Source organism: Panthera leo, chromosome E2 (genome assembly GCF_018350215.1).
Source record: "Panthera leo isolate Ple1 chromosome E2, P.leo_Ple1_pat1.1, whole genome shotgun sequence".
NCBI lineage: Eukaryota > Metazoa > Chordata > Mammalia > Carnivora > Felidae > Panthera > Panthera leo.
This window is the reverse complement of record NC_056693.1, coordinates 11,563,838-11,582,692: the sequence shown is the minus strand read 5'-3', so window position 1 is coordinate 11,582,692 and position 18,855 is coordinate 11,563,838. Positions and strand designations below refer to the sequence as shown.

The 18,855-nt window shown below is 56.3% G+C and overlaps 1 protein-coding gene across 1 annotated transcript in view; it reads left to right on the top strand.

The window, feature by feature from the left end:
* Positions 1-1,287: 1,287 nt before the first annotated feature.
* The window catches only part of PPP1R37 (protein phosphatase 1 regulatory subunit 37), a 41,540-nt gene continuing 23,972 nt past the window's right edge, over positions 1,288-18,855 (top strand). Inside the window, exon 1 of the mRNA XM_042919202.1 lies at positions 1,288-2,190. Coding sequence (XP_042775136.1) covers positions 1,989-2,190 — 202 coding nt within the window. The 5' untranslated portion in view covers positions 1,288-1,988. The remainder of the gene's footprint in view (positions 2,191-18,855) is intronic.

The following is an 18,855-nucleotide window of genomic DNA, read 5'->3' as shown; positions in this document are numbered from 1 at the left end:
TTTTGTTTTGTTTTGTTTTGTTTTGTTTTGTTTTGTTTTGTTTTAAATGTGCCACATAGGGATGGAACCGGATTTAGGAAATGGGAGGTTGACTATCCTGGTGGCCCTCGAGAAGAGGACACATCAAGGGGCCCACATCAAGGGGCGGGGAGGAACTGGGGGATAAAGGTGGAGATTGGGTTGGTCCTCACTCTCCCGGGGAGTGGCTGGAGCTACCTGAGCAGCGGGTTTGGGAGATTCAGATGCGGTTTCTTTTCTCGGGTGGGCGGGGGGGGGGGTTGGGGGGTGTTCACCGCGAGGGGCGTGGTTCGCATTGGGTTGGTTACATGGTCGCCGGGCCCTTGGGTGGCGTGGGCCTCACTCTAGGGAAGGCGGGTTCGTTTCCCCGCCCGCTCCGGAAGGGGTCGGACCCGGACCCGGTGCGGCCGCGCCTTTCAGGACAGGCTGAGGACGGGGTTGGGGTGAAGCTTCACCCTTTCTCCATTTCGCTCCAGCTGTGTAGCCGTCCATTATCACTCGCTTCCCTTATCCCCGCCACTAGTCGTTTTTCTGGTTTCGCTGGGCTCAAGTGATTTCTGCCCCCTTTGTAATCCCATCAACTTTGGAATGTAAGTGAAGATCCCATTAAGTATAGATGAGATTTGCTTTGTTCGTCTTCAGTCGCGAAAGTGCGGCGGCTGGTGATGTTGAACGGGGCGGGCGGAGAACCTCAGCTCCCCTACGTCCGTCCATTCAAGACACCGCCTCCAGCGAGCCGCGGGTCTAGCTCTCTAGTTGCCTAGGCAACGACGTCGCGCGCTCTGTTTCCTCCCCGAATCCTCCCTCCCTTTTTTAGTTTTAGCCCCGCCTTTCCCCCCCCCGAATTGCTGGAAGTGCTGGGAAAGCCTGGCGAAAGTGCTGAGGCGAATATTAAGCGATTGAAACGAGCCGTGATATGTGTGTGTGTGTGTGTGTGTGTGTGTGTGTGTGTGTGTGTGTGCGCGCGCGCGCGTGTGGAGGAAGGGGTGTGTGGGGCGTTAGAACTCGTGCGGGTTCCTCGGGGCTTGGTAATCTACCTGCTCCGTCGCCCGGTAGTTTGGTTGGCAGATTCGTCTCCTGGTTTTGGAATTTCTTCCATCATCCAGGGTTTTTTGTTTTTTAATAGAGGTTATGATACTCCTCATGGGCTCATATTTCTTTTAGTCTTTTAATTTAAGTTGTATTTCACGCAACGCTGTCCAAATACAGAGAGCTACTGATGAAACTGCAGTCTGCAAATGGAAGGCTAGAGCGTCTGTAGCAAAGAGGCCAAGGCTTCGTCTCCAGGCAGAGGATCCGTCTGTCAGCATCCATCACCTGTACTCATATATTCAATACAGCCTCTGTCCCTTTCCTTTCAAGTTCTCTGTCCCTTTGCCTCTCTCCTTATCAGTTGGCCTAGCTCCGCCACGCAAATGTTATTTTTATCAACTCCCTTCCCCTCACAGTTGCCTGAGCTCGTGACGAATGTGTGCGAGTCTGAACGTTAGTTATCTAGTTGGAGGAGGGTGGCGGCGTGGGGCGGCCCACATTCGCGCTTGCGCGCTGCTCCGGGAGACGGCGTCCACCTCGCCCCGCCCCTCGTACTCTGCAGTTCCGGCTCTGCAGATTCACTGCTCACGTTTCTTTTTCCCGTGGCTCTTTCTGCCTTTTGTTACCTGCTTCAACAACCCGCGAGACCACTCTACCCGCGAATAGCGTAAATTGATTTTCTGCTTTCATTAGTACGCGCCGAGCTCCCCGGCTGTTAACGAAAGTGCGGCTGCGAACGAGCAGGCGCGCGCGGGGCTCGGGGGAGGCGCGCTCGAGCTCCCGGCGGCGACGACTACGACGACCAGGAGGGAGGACGGAGGCGGCGCCTGAAGCAGCGGCGGAGCCCATGCCCCGGGACGGCGGGCGGGCCCGGAGAGACAAGTCCGGGGCCCGGGACATGTCCCCGGGGCCCCCGTGAAGAGGCGGCGGCGGCGGCGATGGAGACCCCGCCGCAGGAGGGGCCGCCCGGGCCGGGCGCGGACGGCGACGCCGAGGAGGCCCCCGGCGAGGCCCGGTCTCCCAGCCCCGCATCGTCCCCCGCCGACGGGCGCCTCAAGGCTGCGGCCAAGCGCGTCACGTTCCCCTCCGACGAGGATATCGTGTCCGGAGCAGTGGAGCCCAAAGACCCCTGGAGACACGGTAGCTACTGCCGGGGCGCGGGGGCGGGCTCGTGGCTGACCGGGAGTCAGGGCAGCGTCGGGCATGGAGGCGGTGCTCGAGAAGTTGCACCTAATGATTTAAGGAGACTGTCGTCACTTTAGGGCTGCAAGGTGTTTGAGACGGGGTGGCTGTTAGATTGGGAAGGTGAAAAGTAGCTGGTTTATGCCCCGCCGCACTCCTCGCGGACGCTGAAGGTGGTCGTTTTAGGAGTTAAAATGATAAGCAATCAAAGAAAGTTTGGAGGCCAGGGAGATCGGGCGGGCGGTAGCCTTTGAGATCATAGTCCCACTTCCCCACCCGCCCGAAAGGGTAAAGAGAGCCGTCTGGGGAGGGAGAGGGGAGTCAAAATTGGCGTTCCAAGGGCAGGTGGACGTTTGATGGGCCCATAGGGCTGGAAAGAGGTTAAGCTGCTAGTCTGCAAACCTCGGGGCCGGGGGGGGGGGGGGGGGGGGGGGGTAGTCATGCCGCTCACTTTTTTGGCTGTGAGGAGGAAGAATAAACCAGCGGGACTGTGGCTGTGGAGGAGTTGGTAAAACCTGGGGTTGGGAAAAGGGAGTCAAGCTAAACGGCTTCCCAGAAAAGGAGCAGAGTTGGTGGTCACTTTGGGGGTGGACGAGATAGTCGGAGGAGGTGTTGGATCTTGGCATTAAGAAGAAGAAAAGTCACTGCATGCCTTCTTTGCTTTCGCCCAAAAGTGAAGCACAACATGATCAGCCATTAAGGAGCAGAGGAATTTTGGGGCCTGGCTCTAGAAGGGTCTCTTTTTAAAATTTTCCTCCCCCCTCCCCGCCTTGAGAAAGAGTTAGGGATTTGGAGTTGCTGGTCGGTAGAAAGTAGGAGCCGGAAGAAGTTTGCTGGCTTGAGACGTTGGGAGAGGGAGCAAGTCTGCCGATTCTGGGTTTCCTGGAGGTCAGATTAGTGTCGGAAAGGGCAGCTGGAGGAGTGTGTGTGTTTTGCGTATAGAGCTAAAGTCGGAAAGTCGCTTCATAGATGAACGGCAGTGTTGAGTCTTTCTGTGCGGGGGACGTCGGTCAGTCTTGCCAGGGTGGAGCCCACCAAGAGAGGGATCAGCCTGGTCCCGGCTCAGTAGAAGTTGGTCACTTGGCCGCTGGAGAGAGGAGGCACTGTTGCTAGTCTGTGCGGTGGAGGAATTGAGGACTTCGTTCAAATCCTGACTCCTTTTTACCCACTTCCTGACCTCGGGCTGGTTATCTAACTCTTCGGAGCCTCAGTTTTCCGACTGTGAGGTGGGTGACAATACCCCTGCCCCGGGGGCATTTAAGAGAGGACTAAATATGATGATGTACGAAAGGTCATTGGCGAGGATGAGCTTTCACGAAGTTGCAGTTGATGTCGGTCAACGTGGGTGATATGGGGTGATACCGGTGATATTGGTGATTTGAGGGGCTAGTCTGGAGAAGTCAGCTCATGGGGTTGGGGCCTGGATGTCTCTGCTTCACAAGCTGCCAGCAGAGGGGCGGAGAGGGTGGGCCGTGTGTGTGGGCCCCGGGGCAAGGAGAAGGGCGGATGGGCAGTTTGTGTGGGCTTCAGGGTCATGGGGGGGGGGGGGCGGGAGAGTTGGCACGGGGTGGAGCAGCGGGGGCAGTTTCTGGTGTGCAGGTTCCCAGAAGAGGAACAGCTGTGTGTAACCAGCTGTTTGCTTTTGAGTCAAGCTGTTTTTTCCACCCTGAGCCTCCTGTTCTTTGCTCTGCAAATGGAGGTGCTAATTTCTACCGCCGGGTAGTTGTGAGGATTAAATACAATAGTCCTTGTAAATTCTGGCCACATAAATAGCAGCTGCTGTTCCCCCGGCAGGGGAGAACGTCAAGAAAGAGGGGTCACTTGGAGTCTGGCTGGGAGGAGTTTGAGGGGATGGTTGCCGATCAGTCTTCCCCGGCTTAGGCGGAGGCGGCCACAGCTTACAGGCTGGGGGAGTCCGTCCTTTCTGGCAGTTTAAAGAGGGACGCAGGGACTGGTTAGGACTCCCTCTCCGGAGGAGTCGGTGGGTCTGAGGGAGAGAGGCAGCGACACGGAGAAGTTGAGAAATCAGTGTGCGGGCTGGAAGAGCACATGTGTCGTGGCTGGGGTGGGGTGGGGTGGGGGCTTGGCCTGGCTGTGACGGAGTTGGGTGATCTTGGTCCCCAAGCAGGGGAGGGGTCATGGGTGCAGTTGGTGAGGTTAGTGGGATTCGCAGGACGGGAAGTTGGAGGGCCTGCCGTGCCGAGGAGCAGGAGGCTAGCCTCTGTGCCTGGGGAGGACAGCGGGTTGCTGCCTGGCCCAGAACCAGGGAAGGTGGAGTCTTGCCAGGCCGTAGAAGCGGAGACTCAGTACAGAAGGTTGGGCCAAGGGGGGTTACCCGGTTGGGAGGCCAAAGGGTCTTGGCTGGGGGCTGCAGGGAGGACTTGGTCCGTCCTAGAGGAGGGCGGGAGATCTGTTGGACTTGGTCTGTAAGCCGTGGGAAAGCACAGAGGGTGTCATTTGAGCTGCGGACCTGGTGGGCAGGGTGACGGAGGAGTCATTCTGGGGCCTGCTGTGGTGATGTGACCCTGAGGTCAAGGGTCAGGGGACTTGGCAGTTCCGATTTGGGAGTGAGGTCACCCGGAAGCCGTTCTTCTGTCGTAGAGATGGAGAAGTTGGCTGAACCAGGAGAGGTGCAGGGGCACTCCCGAACTAGGGGAGTCGGGGGCCCCAGGACAGGGTGACCGTTCAACGGGGAGAGCTGGGCCGGGCCCTCACCGAGCCTCCAGCTAGGGTGGAGGAGAGCCAGGCCCTGACTAGAGCGGTGGCCCAGCCAGGCGGGAGCCTCAGGGGGTGTCTTCCTGAGGGCGAGAGCCCCATCAGGCCCTGCCAGAGGTCACGTGTTGGGGATCCCTAGACACGAGATGGATCTGGACTGGGGGAGTTGTCTCAGGCCTACGGAAGCTCAACCCAGCCCAGCACTCAGAGGGGCCTTGCCTGGCTCCCGTGTCACGCAGTGTCCCCACCCACCTGCCCCCAGTGCTGGGGTCCTGCTCATTTCCCTCCGTGCACTAATGGCCGTCTGATGTTTCCTTACGTGCTCGTTTCCACGCTCGTGGTCTCTCTCCCCAACTGACATGGGAGAGCAGACGCCGTCCGTCCTCGTTTCCACTTCCTCGGCCCTTCAGAGGACACGCAGTGATCGTGGTTGAACGAGCCCCGGTGAGCATGTGTGCAGCTATCCTGGAAGGGGTGACCCAGGCCAGACCCGGGCCCCATGGAGCCAGCGTGCACGTGCAGGCCAGCCGTGGCGGCAGCGCGCTGTGGCCTCCAGCGAGGCCCCTGTTCTTGCTGAGTTTGTTTCCTCATCTGTGAAGTGGTGATCCCTGCCCCGCTGACCACCCAGGATGTCCGAGCAGATAGGATGAACCCGGTGGGGCGGGGCCTGCTCCACAGGCCAGTGTGCGTGGTCGGGAAGGGAAGCTTGGGGAGGAGGCAGGGTGGAAACCGAGGGGGAGAGACCGCCTCAGAGCTGCCACACTGGCCACCTGTGGGCTCCACTCTCCCTGGGGGTAGACGGGGGCCCCAGTGGAGGAGGGGCTGGCTGGATGCACCCCACCCCACGGTGGCAGGCCCCGTGGTCCCAGCTCTCCTGAGGGACTTGTGCTGGGGACCCTTGTAGACCAAACTGCAGGCGTGACCCAAGGCTCGGCTTGTCTTCCCGTCCCATGAACGCTGTGTGGGCTTCGCGAGACAGGTGTCGGAGAGCATGTGACACCGGCCACAGTCTGGGAGGCTTGTCCCCCCTCCCTCCTGGCCTGCCGGTAACCCATTCCCCTCCCCCTGACCTCTGGCCCAGGAGGTTCAGTCCCGCGGTGGGGGGTGGGGGAGTTTTGCCTACCAGGAACTGCTGTGGCGTGTCTGCAGGGTGAGGGGGTCCCAAGGACGAGGCGACCTCTGGCCACCTGAGCTTGGGGCCTGGAGGGGGCAGTGAGGGCAGTGGCGATGGTGTTCTCAAATGGGGATCAGAGGGGGTGGAAATGCTTCACTGGGTGCTCTCATTGAAAGCTGTGCTGTAGATTTAGTCCTTGAAACTGGTTTGACAGGTAGAAATGCACCTGTCAGTGGTAGGAAGAGGCCCTCCGTTAAAAGAATCAGCTCAAAAGACTCAGCTCAAGGGGCGCCCGGCTGGCTCATTTGGTGGAGCATGTGACTCTTAATCTCGAGGTCATGAGTTCAAGTCCCACACTGGGTGTAGAGATGACTAAAAAAGATGAACTTTGAAAAAAAGGACTCAGCTCGCGTTAGCACAAGTGGTGGTGTTGCTGGAGAGTAGGGAATGGGGTCGTGGGGGGCAGCTTTTGGGGCCTTTGCCCGGATTTCCATCCGGGCCCAACTTCACCTCCTACTGCCGGCCCTGGCACATCGTCTGCCGTGTGACTTTGGGCGATGTGCCGTGTGACTTTGGACAATTGTGCTCTCTCGATTTTTCTGTCTGTAAAATGCAGCTGACAATAGTACCTCCTCATAGGGTGATCGTGAGGATTAAGTAAGATAACAGAGTCCATAGTGAATGCTCATCCCATGTCTCCCTCATTTTTCCTGTCAGTGCCAGTCCTGCAGCCCCACCTAACGCCTCACCGTCAGCGCGCTTCCTGTGTCTGTTGTGTATTTGCACTCGTCTTTCTCCCTGGTCTCTCCCCCCACTCCCCGGGCAAAACCTGCTGCCCTGTCCCTGACCGGGCATGGGAAAGATCACAGGCCCCAGGCCTGATCCCATCTGTTACAAGCTGGGTGACCGTGGGCAGGTTGCCCAACCTCTCTGAGCTGAAACTAAATCAACACGTTTTTCTCACCAGCCTGAAAAGAGGCAATAGAACCCAGATTCTAGACTCGAAGTGCTAGCCTCTCCAGATACCGGCTGCTGACTTTGGACAACTTACGGCTCCTCCCCGGGCCTTAGTCCCGTGTGAGGCATGGACCCCAGCCCCCAGCCCTCTGCCCGCCTCCGGCAGTGTGTTGGGAGTGCCGCTCTGCTGGGCCGGGCCCTTTGCATCCTCAAACTCAGGCGGGCCGCCCTCATTCTTTCCACCTCCAACTCTTTATTTGTGTTCGCATCGTATTTCCCTCTTCAAGGGCACAGACTGTGTGCGTGTCACCTCTGTGACCTCAGCCTGGCGCTCAAGAGGGCCTGGGCACTGGATGAATGTCAGAGGAGTGAGGTTAGCCTCACATCTCAGCCGGTGGTGGTGTTTGGGAGAAAGCTTTTTGGGGTAGTTAATCCGGTCTCTGCCGGGGCTCTTCCCCAGAGATCTGCAGGCTGGCTTTGGCACCCATCACGAGCCCCCAGAAGGATCACGCAAACCTAGCGGGCAGGAGGCAGTAAATAGTCGGTGAGTGAGTCAGTGGCGGTGCACGTGGGCGTGCTTCTGGGAGCGCGGCACGCGTGGCTCTCCTCGGTCTGATGCTCCGAAAGTTAAGAAATGTGCAGCCAGATCCCCCGGGCTGGACTGGCTATAACTAAGGCAGCCTCTGGAAATGGGGGCCAGGAATCTGTGTTTCTAGAAAGCTCCCCAGGTGGTTGTGACAGCCAGGTTTGGCTGTCCTGCTCAGGGCTGAGCCAACGCAACACTCGATCCCAAGACTGCCTTCCAGCCCTCCGTTCAGGGGTGGCTGGGGTTGACCTGGTAAGCTTGTTTGGAGCAAATGGAAGCGTCAGGCTTGCGGTGACAGCAGAAATTCGAGCTGGGAAGGGCAGCCTGCTGCAGTGGAGCGTAGAGGAGCCTGGGTTGAAATCCCTGCTCTTGGATGACCTTAATCGTCACGACTGCTTGCCTTCCGTGTGCTCACCACTGGGCTACACGTATTGTCTCAGTTCAATCGCACGACCACCCCAGGGGTAGGTGCTGTTCTCCCAATTTGTAGATGAGGAAATAGAGGCACAGGGAAGTGATGGGGCTTACCTGAGCTCACAGAGCCAGTAAATGGGTGAGCCGGATCCAAACCAGGCAGTCCCCTGCTCTTACCTCTGTCTCCTGGCTGCCTGGACTTCCGCAAGTTGCCGCATTCAGTTCAGCGTGCTGCCTGGTTTCTTCACTTGCAACCCATAACCCTTTACGAAGTGGAGAGGACACTTCCAGCTGTGCATCATTGTGGCCGGGATGAGAAAGCGACGGAGTAAAGGGCCCGGCCCAGTTGGCATCTCGGGGATGCGGGTTTGCTGTGTTTCTTGGACAGCTCCACAGCCCCGGGAGGTCTCTGCCGCTCCCCTGCCCTCCGCATTAGATCCTCGTTGTTCTGACCCTTGGCCCGAGTTCTTGCTGTGCTGCGCGGTGTCCGGTACCTGGTAGGTGCGCGGGACCTCCTGGCTGAACGTGTGACCCGGTTCCCCCACGGCCAGCCGCCACTCACTTAGCATGGCATGGCCGTGCCAGGTGTTCGAGGTCGGGGAATGAGACGGGCCCAGTCCCTGCCTCCATGGAGGTCATAGCCGAGTAAGAGAGACACACAGAAAACAATTCTCATCAAACCAGGGTGCCCGGGACTCTGATTAGGAAGAGCTCATAGGTCTACTTGGGCAGGCAGGCGGGCAAGGGGGGCTTCCCGGAGTCGGGGCCATCGGAGGCCCAGAAATCCCAGGAGTTGGTCGGGTGGGCAGCAGTTGGAAGTATGCGGCGGGAGGGGTTGGGGGCAGAGTGGGGGAGGTGCATCTGAGGAAAGGAAAAAAAAGCCGGTCTTCCGGGAGGTGGAGGCAGGAGGGTCAGAGGCGAGGTGGAGGAGGCAGGAAAGAGCACCCAGCTAGCTGGGGCCTCACAGGCCCTGTTAGCCTCAGGGCTGCCCGGAGCCAGTGGAGGGTTTTAAGAAGGGGCATGCCTGGTATTTTTATTTTTTTATTTTTATTTATTTATTTTTTTAAAATTTTTTAACGTTTATTTATTTTTGAGACAGAGAGAGACAGAGCATGAACGGGGGAGGGTCAGAGAGAGGGAGACACAGAATCGGTAACAGGCTCCAGGCTCCGAGCTGTCAGCACAGAGCCCGACGCGGGGCTCGAACTCACGGACTGCAAGATCGTGACCTGAGCCGAAGTCGGCCGCTTAACCAACTGAGCCACCCAGGCGCCCCATGCCTGGTATTTTTAACAGAACCTTCTGGGTGGTGTGAGGTGGGTGAGACTGAGGCTGAGAGACCAGGAAGGTGACCACGGGGTCAGGAACCTGTAGGCGCTTAGCTTCGTGTGGTCCTGCATTGGATGATAGCTGATATTTGACTTCTTTGATTTACTCATTGGCTTTATCTGAACTTTCCCCGCCCCCCTACCCGAAGGTTTTACTATTGCCAGTGTTATCTGTGACCCTTCTAAGGTGACAGGCCCCCCCCCCCCCCCATTCTTTCCTTGGATCTGAGCCCCTGCCCACACCTCCAGTCAGTTCATCCTGCCCTTGGCAGGGGAGGTGGGCAGCGTGTAGGCTGTGCGGTCAGATTCCCGTACCGCCTCCCCCAGGTGGCTTCACCTGCATGGTCTGTTTAGACCCCACATTTCCCAGATCCGGCAAGCTCTAAAAACTGTCCCAGACCTTGCTGGGGTCTTAGCATAATATAGCTGTCCTGGCCCTCTTATAAAATCCAGGGGTGTCTGGGTGGCTCAGTTAGTTGAGCGTCTGACTTTGGCTCAGGTCATGATCTCATGACTGAGTCGTGATCTCACGGTTCATGAATTCGAGCCCTGCATTGTGCTCTGCACTGCCTGGGATTCTCTCTTTCTCTCTTTCTCTCTTTCTCTCTCTCTCTCTCTCTCTCTCTCTCTCTGCCCCTCCCCCACTTGCTCTCTGTCTTTCAAAATAAATAAACTTAAAACAATAAAACCCAGGACATCTCTGAATCCAGAATCCACATCTGGCCCGAGGGTTTCCAGTAGGAGACCATGGAGTCCTCTGTGGGCCTCATTCCCCAAAACGTGTAATGGTAGCAACAGGAGAGGCGCCCAGGTCTCGGGCTCCGGAGCCCCCTGGTGCCAGTCCAGCTCTGCCCCTAGGCGAATCCCTCGAGTTCTCTGCCTCAGTGTCCTCATTTGTCTGGGGCTTAAGGATCAGATTATTCCATACTTGGAAAGCGACTGGAAGGGTGACCGGCTATTACAGGCACTCCGTGAGGATCTGCCGAAGTTGAATGAGGTCATGCCCCTGCTGGGAGCCTGCCCTGGTTCCCTCATCTCTAAGAGCAAGATGATAGCCCCACCTCCCCCGCTAGATGGCACAGGCCCAGGTGTGGGTTCACCCGTGTGAATGTGGGCACGTCCCGAAACATCCCTGTGCCGCGCTGTCCCCGTTTGTGAAGCCCTTTTGGCAGACGAGTCTATTTCAAAGCTTTCAGACTCCTGGGAACAGAGCCAGCCCTCGGGCCTTCGAAGCCGGGAGCACATCCCAGCGTCAGGCAGATCTGGCGAGAGTGCCTGACGTCCTGGACGTCACCGCTCCCTGGCAGACGCTGGCACTGCCCATGCTGACCCTGGATGCCGCTCGTGTCAGGGAGGCCTGCGGCACCGATGGCGACTGGGCTAGATTTGGGGCAGCCCTCCGTGGCTGAGCCCGGGTGGGTCTCCGGGGCTGGAGTTAGCGTGGGAGAGACGGAGGGGGGTCCCAGTTCCAGGAGGGGTTTTGGAGGGTGAGTGCCCAAAGCACCTACGGACCCCATCGTGCTCTGATTGTATTTCCCCCTACTTGGAATACAGATTCCACAAAGGCAGGGCCTAAATCCGTTTGGCTCCCCTCGCCGTCCGCAGAAGCCTTTGCGCCTCCTGTCTCTCCTCAGGCCCTCACGTCCGATGGTGGTGGACGGAGGTGCACAGTAGGCACTCTGAAGCTACTCTCACCCCCTTGCTTACGCTGCAGCTGGTGCAGAGCCGTTGCCTCAGGTTGGGGGGGGTGGTTTGGAAGCGGCTGCTGACAGCCACTCATGTGACAGCTCATGTGACTTGCCTGACGCCCTCTTCCTTTCCAGCAGAAGCCCGGGTTGAGAGCCCTGCTGTCTGACGCTCCCTGGAGGGTCTCGTCGGATCCCAGCTGGTGCTCCTGGGGTGGGTGGGCAGCCCCCTCTGGGAACCCGCTGGGGTCAGGCTCGTGTGCCACCTTCACGCCCACCCCCGCGTCTCTCCAGTTCTCGTCTCCCGCCGGCTGTCGTCAACCATGTCGCGGCAGAGCTGCCCCCGTCCTGGGCAGAGTGCCTTCCCAGCTGAGCTCCCTGCTGTTTCTCGAAGCAGCAGGGCGTCTGGGAGGGGCTGCCGGGGGGCTGAGGGCAGACACCGGGGAAGTGACCCTGCGGAGGGGTCACGCCTCCGGATGATGGCGGCCGTGGCGGTCAGCACAGCCCGCTTTCGTGGAGCCCTTACCGGGCCTCAGCGCTTCGTGTGCGTCTGCTCATTTAATCTCCGCAGCAGCCAGAAGCAGAAAGCCAGGGCTCGGGGGATGGGGGAGCCGCGTTCAAACTAGAAGGGATGGTTCCCACCCTCCGCTGTGTTTCCAAAAAGCCTCTGAGGGCCCCTTCACCACCACAGGATCGAGTCCCCGCCTCCGAGCCTGGTGGGAGACCCTCCCTCCTGACCCAGAGACGCCACCCCCCTCTGCACAGGGCGCCCTAAGCCAGTCCCCTGCCTTTCCTGCCCGGCTCCCGCTCATCCTCCCCGAGCTGGCTCCCACATCACCTCCTTGGTCCCCAGGCAGTGCTGCTGCCCAGGGACCCGCCCAGGTTCCCGTGATGCCCCCTCATGCTGTCGTTATCTGTTTGGGCCCATCTCCCCGCACTGGACCCAGACGCTCCATGAGGGACCACACCTTGTCCGTCTGGCTCCCCAGAGGAGGCAAACCGCCGACACACCCAGGCACTTTCCCTAGGGACTCAGGGCAAAGCGGGTCTGCTAATGAGTGTCCCACTCTGGATGCCTTGGAACCCTCGAAACCCAGTCCCCGCGGCCTGGGAAAGTCGGGGGCCGTGGAGAGAGCAGGGAAGGGAAGAAGGCATTTACTGAGGCATCATTTGTTCACGCTCCCATGTATTTATTCCTTGCGGGCACACACTTACTTCACCTCCCGGGTGCCAGGCGGACGGGTCCTGACTGCCGCCCCTGCTCCCTCGTGCTTGTTCCACTCTCGCTTCAAATCCTGCCCTGTGACCCGCAACCCCCAGTCCAGAGTCCCTGCACTAGCCACCCTCGCTGACCACGGCTGTGATCACCCCGGCCCACGTTCTCCCTGGGTTCAAGTGTGGTGGCTTTCTTTGAGTCCTAGAATGTGCCAGGAGCTCCCCACATCCCGTCCCGGAATGCTGGCCTTGCTGTCACCGTTCCGGTTTGTCCTTCAGGTACCAGCAGACTCTTCCTTCCTGGCCCTCTAAATCCCCTGTGAGGTGGTCAGCGATCTGTGCATCTGTAGGCCTCCTGAGATTTTCTCTTGCCTCTTAGACTGTAAGGATCATGAGGCGGGATGGGTTTGGTTCGGTGCCACTGTGTCCCGCGGTGCCCACACCGTGTGGCACTGTGCGGGCTCTGAGCAGGAGCTTATGTGGCAGGTGAAAATGAAAGCAATATGCGATGCGGGGCCTTGGGTACCAGACAGGCCCTGCCCTCATGTAGCCCAGGTCCAGAAAAGGAAGTGTGAAGAAGGGAGGGCCCCAAGTCTGCCCCTAGTGTCCCCTTGCCAAGTCTGGCGGACCCCAAAGCTAGCCAGCCTGGTAGAGCACAGGAGAAGCCATATTTGCTGTTGACTTGCTGTGTGTTATAGGTCGAGGCACTGCCCTCTCTGTGCATCAAGATGGTGTCTGAGGTCCTTTCCCACTGCGTGTGTTTCCCCATCTCTTTGCATAGATCACACCCACCATTTAGAGAACTAAATAGGTTCCAGGACCTCCTCCCCATCATGGGAGAGCCCAGGTGCTGGTAGCTGATCTGCCTTTCCACCTTTGTGGCAGGTGACCCGATCCCCTGTCCCCGCAACAACAGGGTGTTACAGGAGGAGGTGGAGGGTGTCAGTGGTGTGCGGCCACCCACTCAGGCCTCCCTCCTCCCTGTCTTTGCTCCGTCTCACTTATTTTGTAACTCCCTTCTTCCCCCCGGGTGGAGTCCTTGCTTCCTGACCCAGCTCTCCCCACTTTGATCAGAGTACCGGGAAAAGCTACGTTCCCCTGGGGAGCCTCCTTCCTTGCCGGGCCCGGGCTCAGCCCTCAGGATCTGCAGTGCTCAGTTTTTGTGGGCTCCCTGTCTCAGCTCTGCCCGCTCGGGGTGGTCCCTATCTGGTGACAGGTCTGTCTTCCCCAGTGGACCGTGAGCCCTGGCCGGGCCAGGACCGTCCCCATTACTGGGATGTCTCGGGCACAGAGCAGATGCTCAGGGAGTGTCATAACATTAGGACGGGGTTGGGGGGTGGGGGTGGGCAGTGGGTATGGGGAGAGCCCAGAGATGACGCTCTCTGTGGAGCCCTATTTAGAGTTACCATGTCTGACAGAGCCCGATCCTGTCTGGTCCTGGGGGAAGACGTCCTCGGCCAGGAGCCTGGTGGGAGCAGCAGGCATCTGAAGGCGGGGCCTCTGACTTAGCCACCACCAGCTGTCGGGTCCAGATGCTTGTCCTCACTGACCACCCAGCCAAGAGGATCCAGGGCTAGTGCAGGCCCCTTCCCCATGGCCAGAGTATAGATTCTTGGAGGTGGAGGGGTAGGTAACCTCCTTGTTTTACCGACGAGGCAGCAGGCCAGAGAGAAGTGGCCTGGAACGCAGGACAGGGCTCCTGCTGCTCTCCTCGGCCACCTCTGTAGCTTCGAGGGGCAGAGTGACCCATCCTGGGGGGTGGTCAGGGAGACCTGCCTTGGCACCTGGGTTCTCCCAACTGGCTGTGTGAAGTTGTTATTTACAGAAAGGGTTTGTGCTCTGGGAAAATGGAGACGACAACTCCAGCCCAGCGTGGAGCCCAAAGAGCTTGTTGGCGGCTAGGGTCTTGGTTTTCTCCTCTTCCCTCACGGAGCTGGTGAGGGGAGTGGGGAGAGGGGTGTGCAGTCACCCTGGAGGCTGATGATAGTTGTCACTAAGGACAGGATCGCTACCTTGATCTCCTGACTTGAAACACAAATTTTTTTCACTAAAAAAGTTTTTTTTAATGTTTATTTATTTTTGAGAGAGACAGAGTATGAGCAGGGGAGGGGCAGAGAGAGAGGGAGACATAGGATCTGAAGCAGGCTCCAGGCTCTGAGCTGTCAGCACAGAGCCCAACACAGGGCTCGAACTCGTGAACTGTGAGATCATGACTTGAGCCGAAGTTGGGTGCTTAACCAACTGAACCACTCAGGCGCCCCAAAAAGAATTTCTTTAATGTTTACTTACTTATTTTTGTGAGAGAATACATGGGTGAGTGGGGTGGGGCAGAGGGAGAGGGAGAGAGAGAATCCCAAGCAGGCTCTGTGCTGTCCACGCAAAGCCTGACAAGGGGTTCAATCTCCCAAACCATGAACCAAAATCAAGAGTTGGATGCTCAACCAATTGAGCTACCCAGGCATGCCCCTTGCTCTCCTGACTTTAAAATTAAGATATGTTCATTGTTAAAAACAAACAAACGGGCGCCTGGGTGGCTCAGTCGGTTAAGCATCCAACTTCGGCTCAGGTCATGATCTCACAGCCCGTGAGTTCGAGCCCCGCGTCGGGCTCTGTGCTGACAGCTCAGGGCCTGGAGCCTGTTTCGGATTCTGTGTCTCCCTCTCTCTCTGCCCCTCCCCCACTCACGCTCTGTCTCTCTCTGTCTGAAAAATAAATAAACATTTAAACAAATAAACAAAAACCTTGGGAAGTCTAATGAAGAAAATAAAAAAATCACTCGTTAATTTCACCATCTGGAAATTTTTTAACAGCTCTCTTGAGATGTAGTTCACACATATTTCACCCATTTAAAGTGTATAGTTCATTGGATTTCAGTTTTTCACAGACTTGTACATCTATCAGCACAGTCGATTTTAGAACATTTCATCACCCCTGTAGAAACCCTCACCCCCTGGCCATCACCCCTCCCCCAACTCAGGCACCTGCCGATCTGTTTTCTGTCTGTTTAGATTCTGGACATTTCATATAAATGGATTTGTGCACTGTGCAGCCTTTTGTGTCTGACTTTTTCACTTAGCATAATGTTTTCAGAGTTCACCCACTTTGTGGCATGTGCCAGAACTTCATTCCTCATTGTTGCTAGAGAATGTTCCATTGTGTGGCTGTATCACGTTTTCTTTATCTTTTCATCTGTTGGTGTACATTTGGGTTGTTTCCACTTTCTGGCTATGATGAGTTAACAACGCTGCTGTGGATGTTAAGGTACAAGTTTTTTGTGTGCACGTATGGCTTCATTTCTCCGGGAATGAAGTTGCTGGGTCACGTGGCGACTCTGTTTAACCGTTTGAGCAACTGCCACCCTTGACTTTCCCCTCCACAGTGTATGAAGGTTCGGATTCCTCCAGCTCGTGATTAATGTCGGTCTTTTTTTTTTTTTTTTTTTTTTTTTTTTTTTTTTTTTAAGTAAACTCTATTTCCAACATGGGGCTCAAACTCCATGACCCTGAGATCAAGAGTCACATGCTCCACTGACCAAGCCAGCCCGGCGCCCCAGTGTCTGTCCTTTTGATTGAAGCCACCCTAGAGGGCGTGAAGTGGTATCTCATTGTGGTTTTGATTTGCATTTCCCTCATGGCTCATGAAGTTGAACATCCTTTCACGTGCTCATCGGGCACTTGTGTGTCTTCTTGGGAGATACGTCTGTTCAGATCCTTTGCCTGTTTTAAAATTGGATTGTCTGTCTTTTTATTATCGAGTTGTACGAGTTCTGTGCATATTCTAGATGCAAGACTCTTACCGGAGAAATGATTTGCACTACCTGGAATGTTTTCAACATTAAATGCCAGAGCATTTCCTTTCCATCTCTTTTCTATGACTAGATGCGCTGCCACAGATAAGATAAAAATAAAACTGGGAGGATACTCTGTACGGTTGAATATCCTGTGTTTTCACTTCATTTTCCCATTTTTTAAAAAGCATGATTAAAATACATCATCGGGCCACTGTAATTGCTTCTAGCCATTTCCACATTGCTGAGCATTTGGGTCCTTTCCCATTTTCAGTAGCATAAATAATGCAGCGATGTTCATCCTCGTCCATAAATCTTTATGTTCCTTACGGGGAGCTTTCTCAGAAGAAATTCTTAGAAGGTGGTTTTACCAGGTCAGAGGGTAGGAACCTTTGAAACCCTAGATGAGGTGTACCATCCGGGCCCTCCTGGGACTGCAAGCCCTGAGAGACAGGACTTGGTTTTATCTCTTGATGGTCTTTTTTGGATGCGTGAAGGAACAGTATTTGCATTTGGGTATCTTCATACCAGGATGGTGTCTTGTTTTAATGAGCGTTCTTTTGGTAGTTAACCTGTTTATCGTTAACCACATAAAATTCCTCCTTCATGCTCTTTCCCATTTTTGTTTCGGGACCTTTTGTAAGGACTCCTTCCCTATTGAAAATACTGGCTCTTTGGAGTTTCATTGTACTGGTGTATTTTTCCTCACGTAGCATTTGCCTTGCTGGGAAGGCTGGGGAGTGGAGCAGGACACCTCTTTCCCTCTCTCTCTCTTTTTAAAGATTTTATTTATTTATTTATTTTCTAATGTTTGTTTATTTTTGAGAGAGAGAGAAAGCACAAGGCAGAGGGAGAGAGAGAGACAGAGGATCCGAAGTGGGCTTTGCGCTGACAGCAGAGAGCCGGGTGTGGGGCTCGAACTCACAAACTGTGAGAGCACGTCCTGAGCCAAGGTCGAACAGTTAACCGATTGAGCCATCAAGTGCCCCTAAAGATTTTCTTTTTAAGTAGTCTCTATAGCCAACATGGGGCTCAAACTTAAAACCCCTGAGATCAAGAGTTGCATGTTCCACCGACTGAACCAGTCAGGCACCCCTCTTTCCTTCTTAAAAAAATCATTTTTGGGGTATCTGGGTGGCTTAGTCAGTTAAGCATCTGACTCTTGATTTCAGCTCAGGTCATGATCTCACAGGTCATGAGATCGAGCCCCCGCATGGGCATGGAGCCTGCTCGATTGTCTCTCTCTCCCTCCCTCTCTCTCTCTTTCTGTCTCTCTCTCTCCCTCCCCGCTTCCCCGTTTGTACACGTGAGCGCTCTCTCTCTCTCTCTCAAAAAAGAATCATTTTCTCCCTTGCTATTTCACTGGATCTGCATAGCAGGGCACCCATCCCAGCCGGAGCAGCTCCAGGTGGAGGGGTTCTGGCGGCCAAGTCCAAGAGCAGATGAGGCGGTATCAGCCTGGGTCCTGGCAGCAGTGCGGCGTCAGCGGAGGGCACTTTAGTGGCAGCCAGGCCTGGGCGGAGCAACAGTAGGTCGTAGGGAGGGTCCCCTGCAAACACAACTACAGCCACTGTTTGCCGAGCACCGGGCCGACAGACCTGGTGAAGCCTCACTTTGTGACTTGGGCCATCAGTGGCTTCCTGAGGTCGCACTCCTTTGCAGAAGGTGGCAGAAGGCAGAGCGGCCCCGCCTCGGTCCCTGGGCACATCCACTCTGCCGCAGCTGGCAGAGGCTCGACAAGTCCCAGAAGCCCAGACTCCAGCTCCTGCGGTGGTCGGCACTCCGCGCGTGAGGGTCCCCTTTATCATATGCCATCAGCCCTGAGCAGCTCCCCGCTCCCTGTAGACTCACATTTCCTGGCCCTGCGGACTGTGCTTCCCGCTCACGTCTCCTGCCTCATCTCCTGCTGCCCACCCCCCCCCCCCCCCCCCCCCCCCCCCCCCCGATCCCTGGGTTTCGCTGCCTCTTTCCTCTGCCTGGGAGGCTTTCCCCAACTTTCGTGTGCTTACTGCTGCTTTACATCTACTACTGTCTTGTGCGCCCCCCCCCCCCCCAGCTGCAGTATAAGCGGCTTGGGGAAGGGATTGTTTGATGGGGGTGTTCGCCATGGCAGCCCTGGCATCTGGAATAGGGCCAGGCCCACCCGGAATAGACACGAGAGGGATATTTGAAGGAATGAATGAATTTCTGACTCTTACTCATCTTGTAGGTTTCAGCTTACATGTTCTTCTCTCTTACAGGTCTTTCCTAACTACGCCCTCCTGTCTAAGTTTATATGCCCCTGTTTTTCCTATAGGAGTGATTTTTCCCCCCAATCACTTGTTGGGGTTTTTTTAAGTTTATTTATTTTGAGAGAGAGAGAGAGCGCGTGCACGCGTGTGCACACACACACACATACACACACGTGGGGGAGGGGCAGAGAGAGAGCGAAGGAGAGAGAGAGAATCCCCAGCGGGCTCCACACCGTCAGCACAGAGTCCCATGTGGGGCTTGAACTCACAAACCATGAGATCATGACCTGAGCCGAACCCAAGAGTCAGAAGCTTAGCTGACTGAGCTACCCAGGCGCCCCATAACTTGCTGTTTTTAATTGTGTGTGTATTTGTCCTCCTAGCAATTACTCCCCGAGGGCAGGGATAAAAATGTTTTGTTCTACGTTGTCTGCCCAGCCTAGGTCATTTGGTAGAGGATCAAGGAATAAATATACCCTTTAGTTCCCAAACAGACCTCACGAAGGTTGTGGTGTTGTTCACCTTCCGCACATGGACAACTCAGGATGGGCGCTGAGAAGTTCCAGGCACCCAGTTTCCATCCCCGGAGCC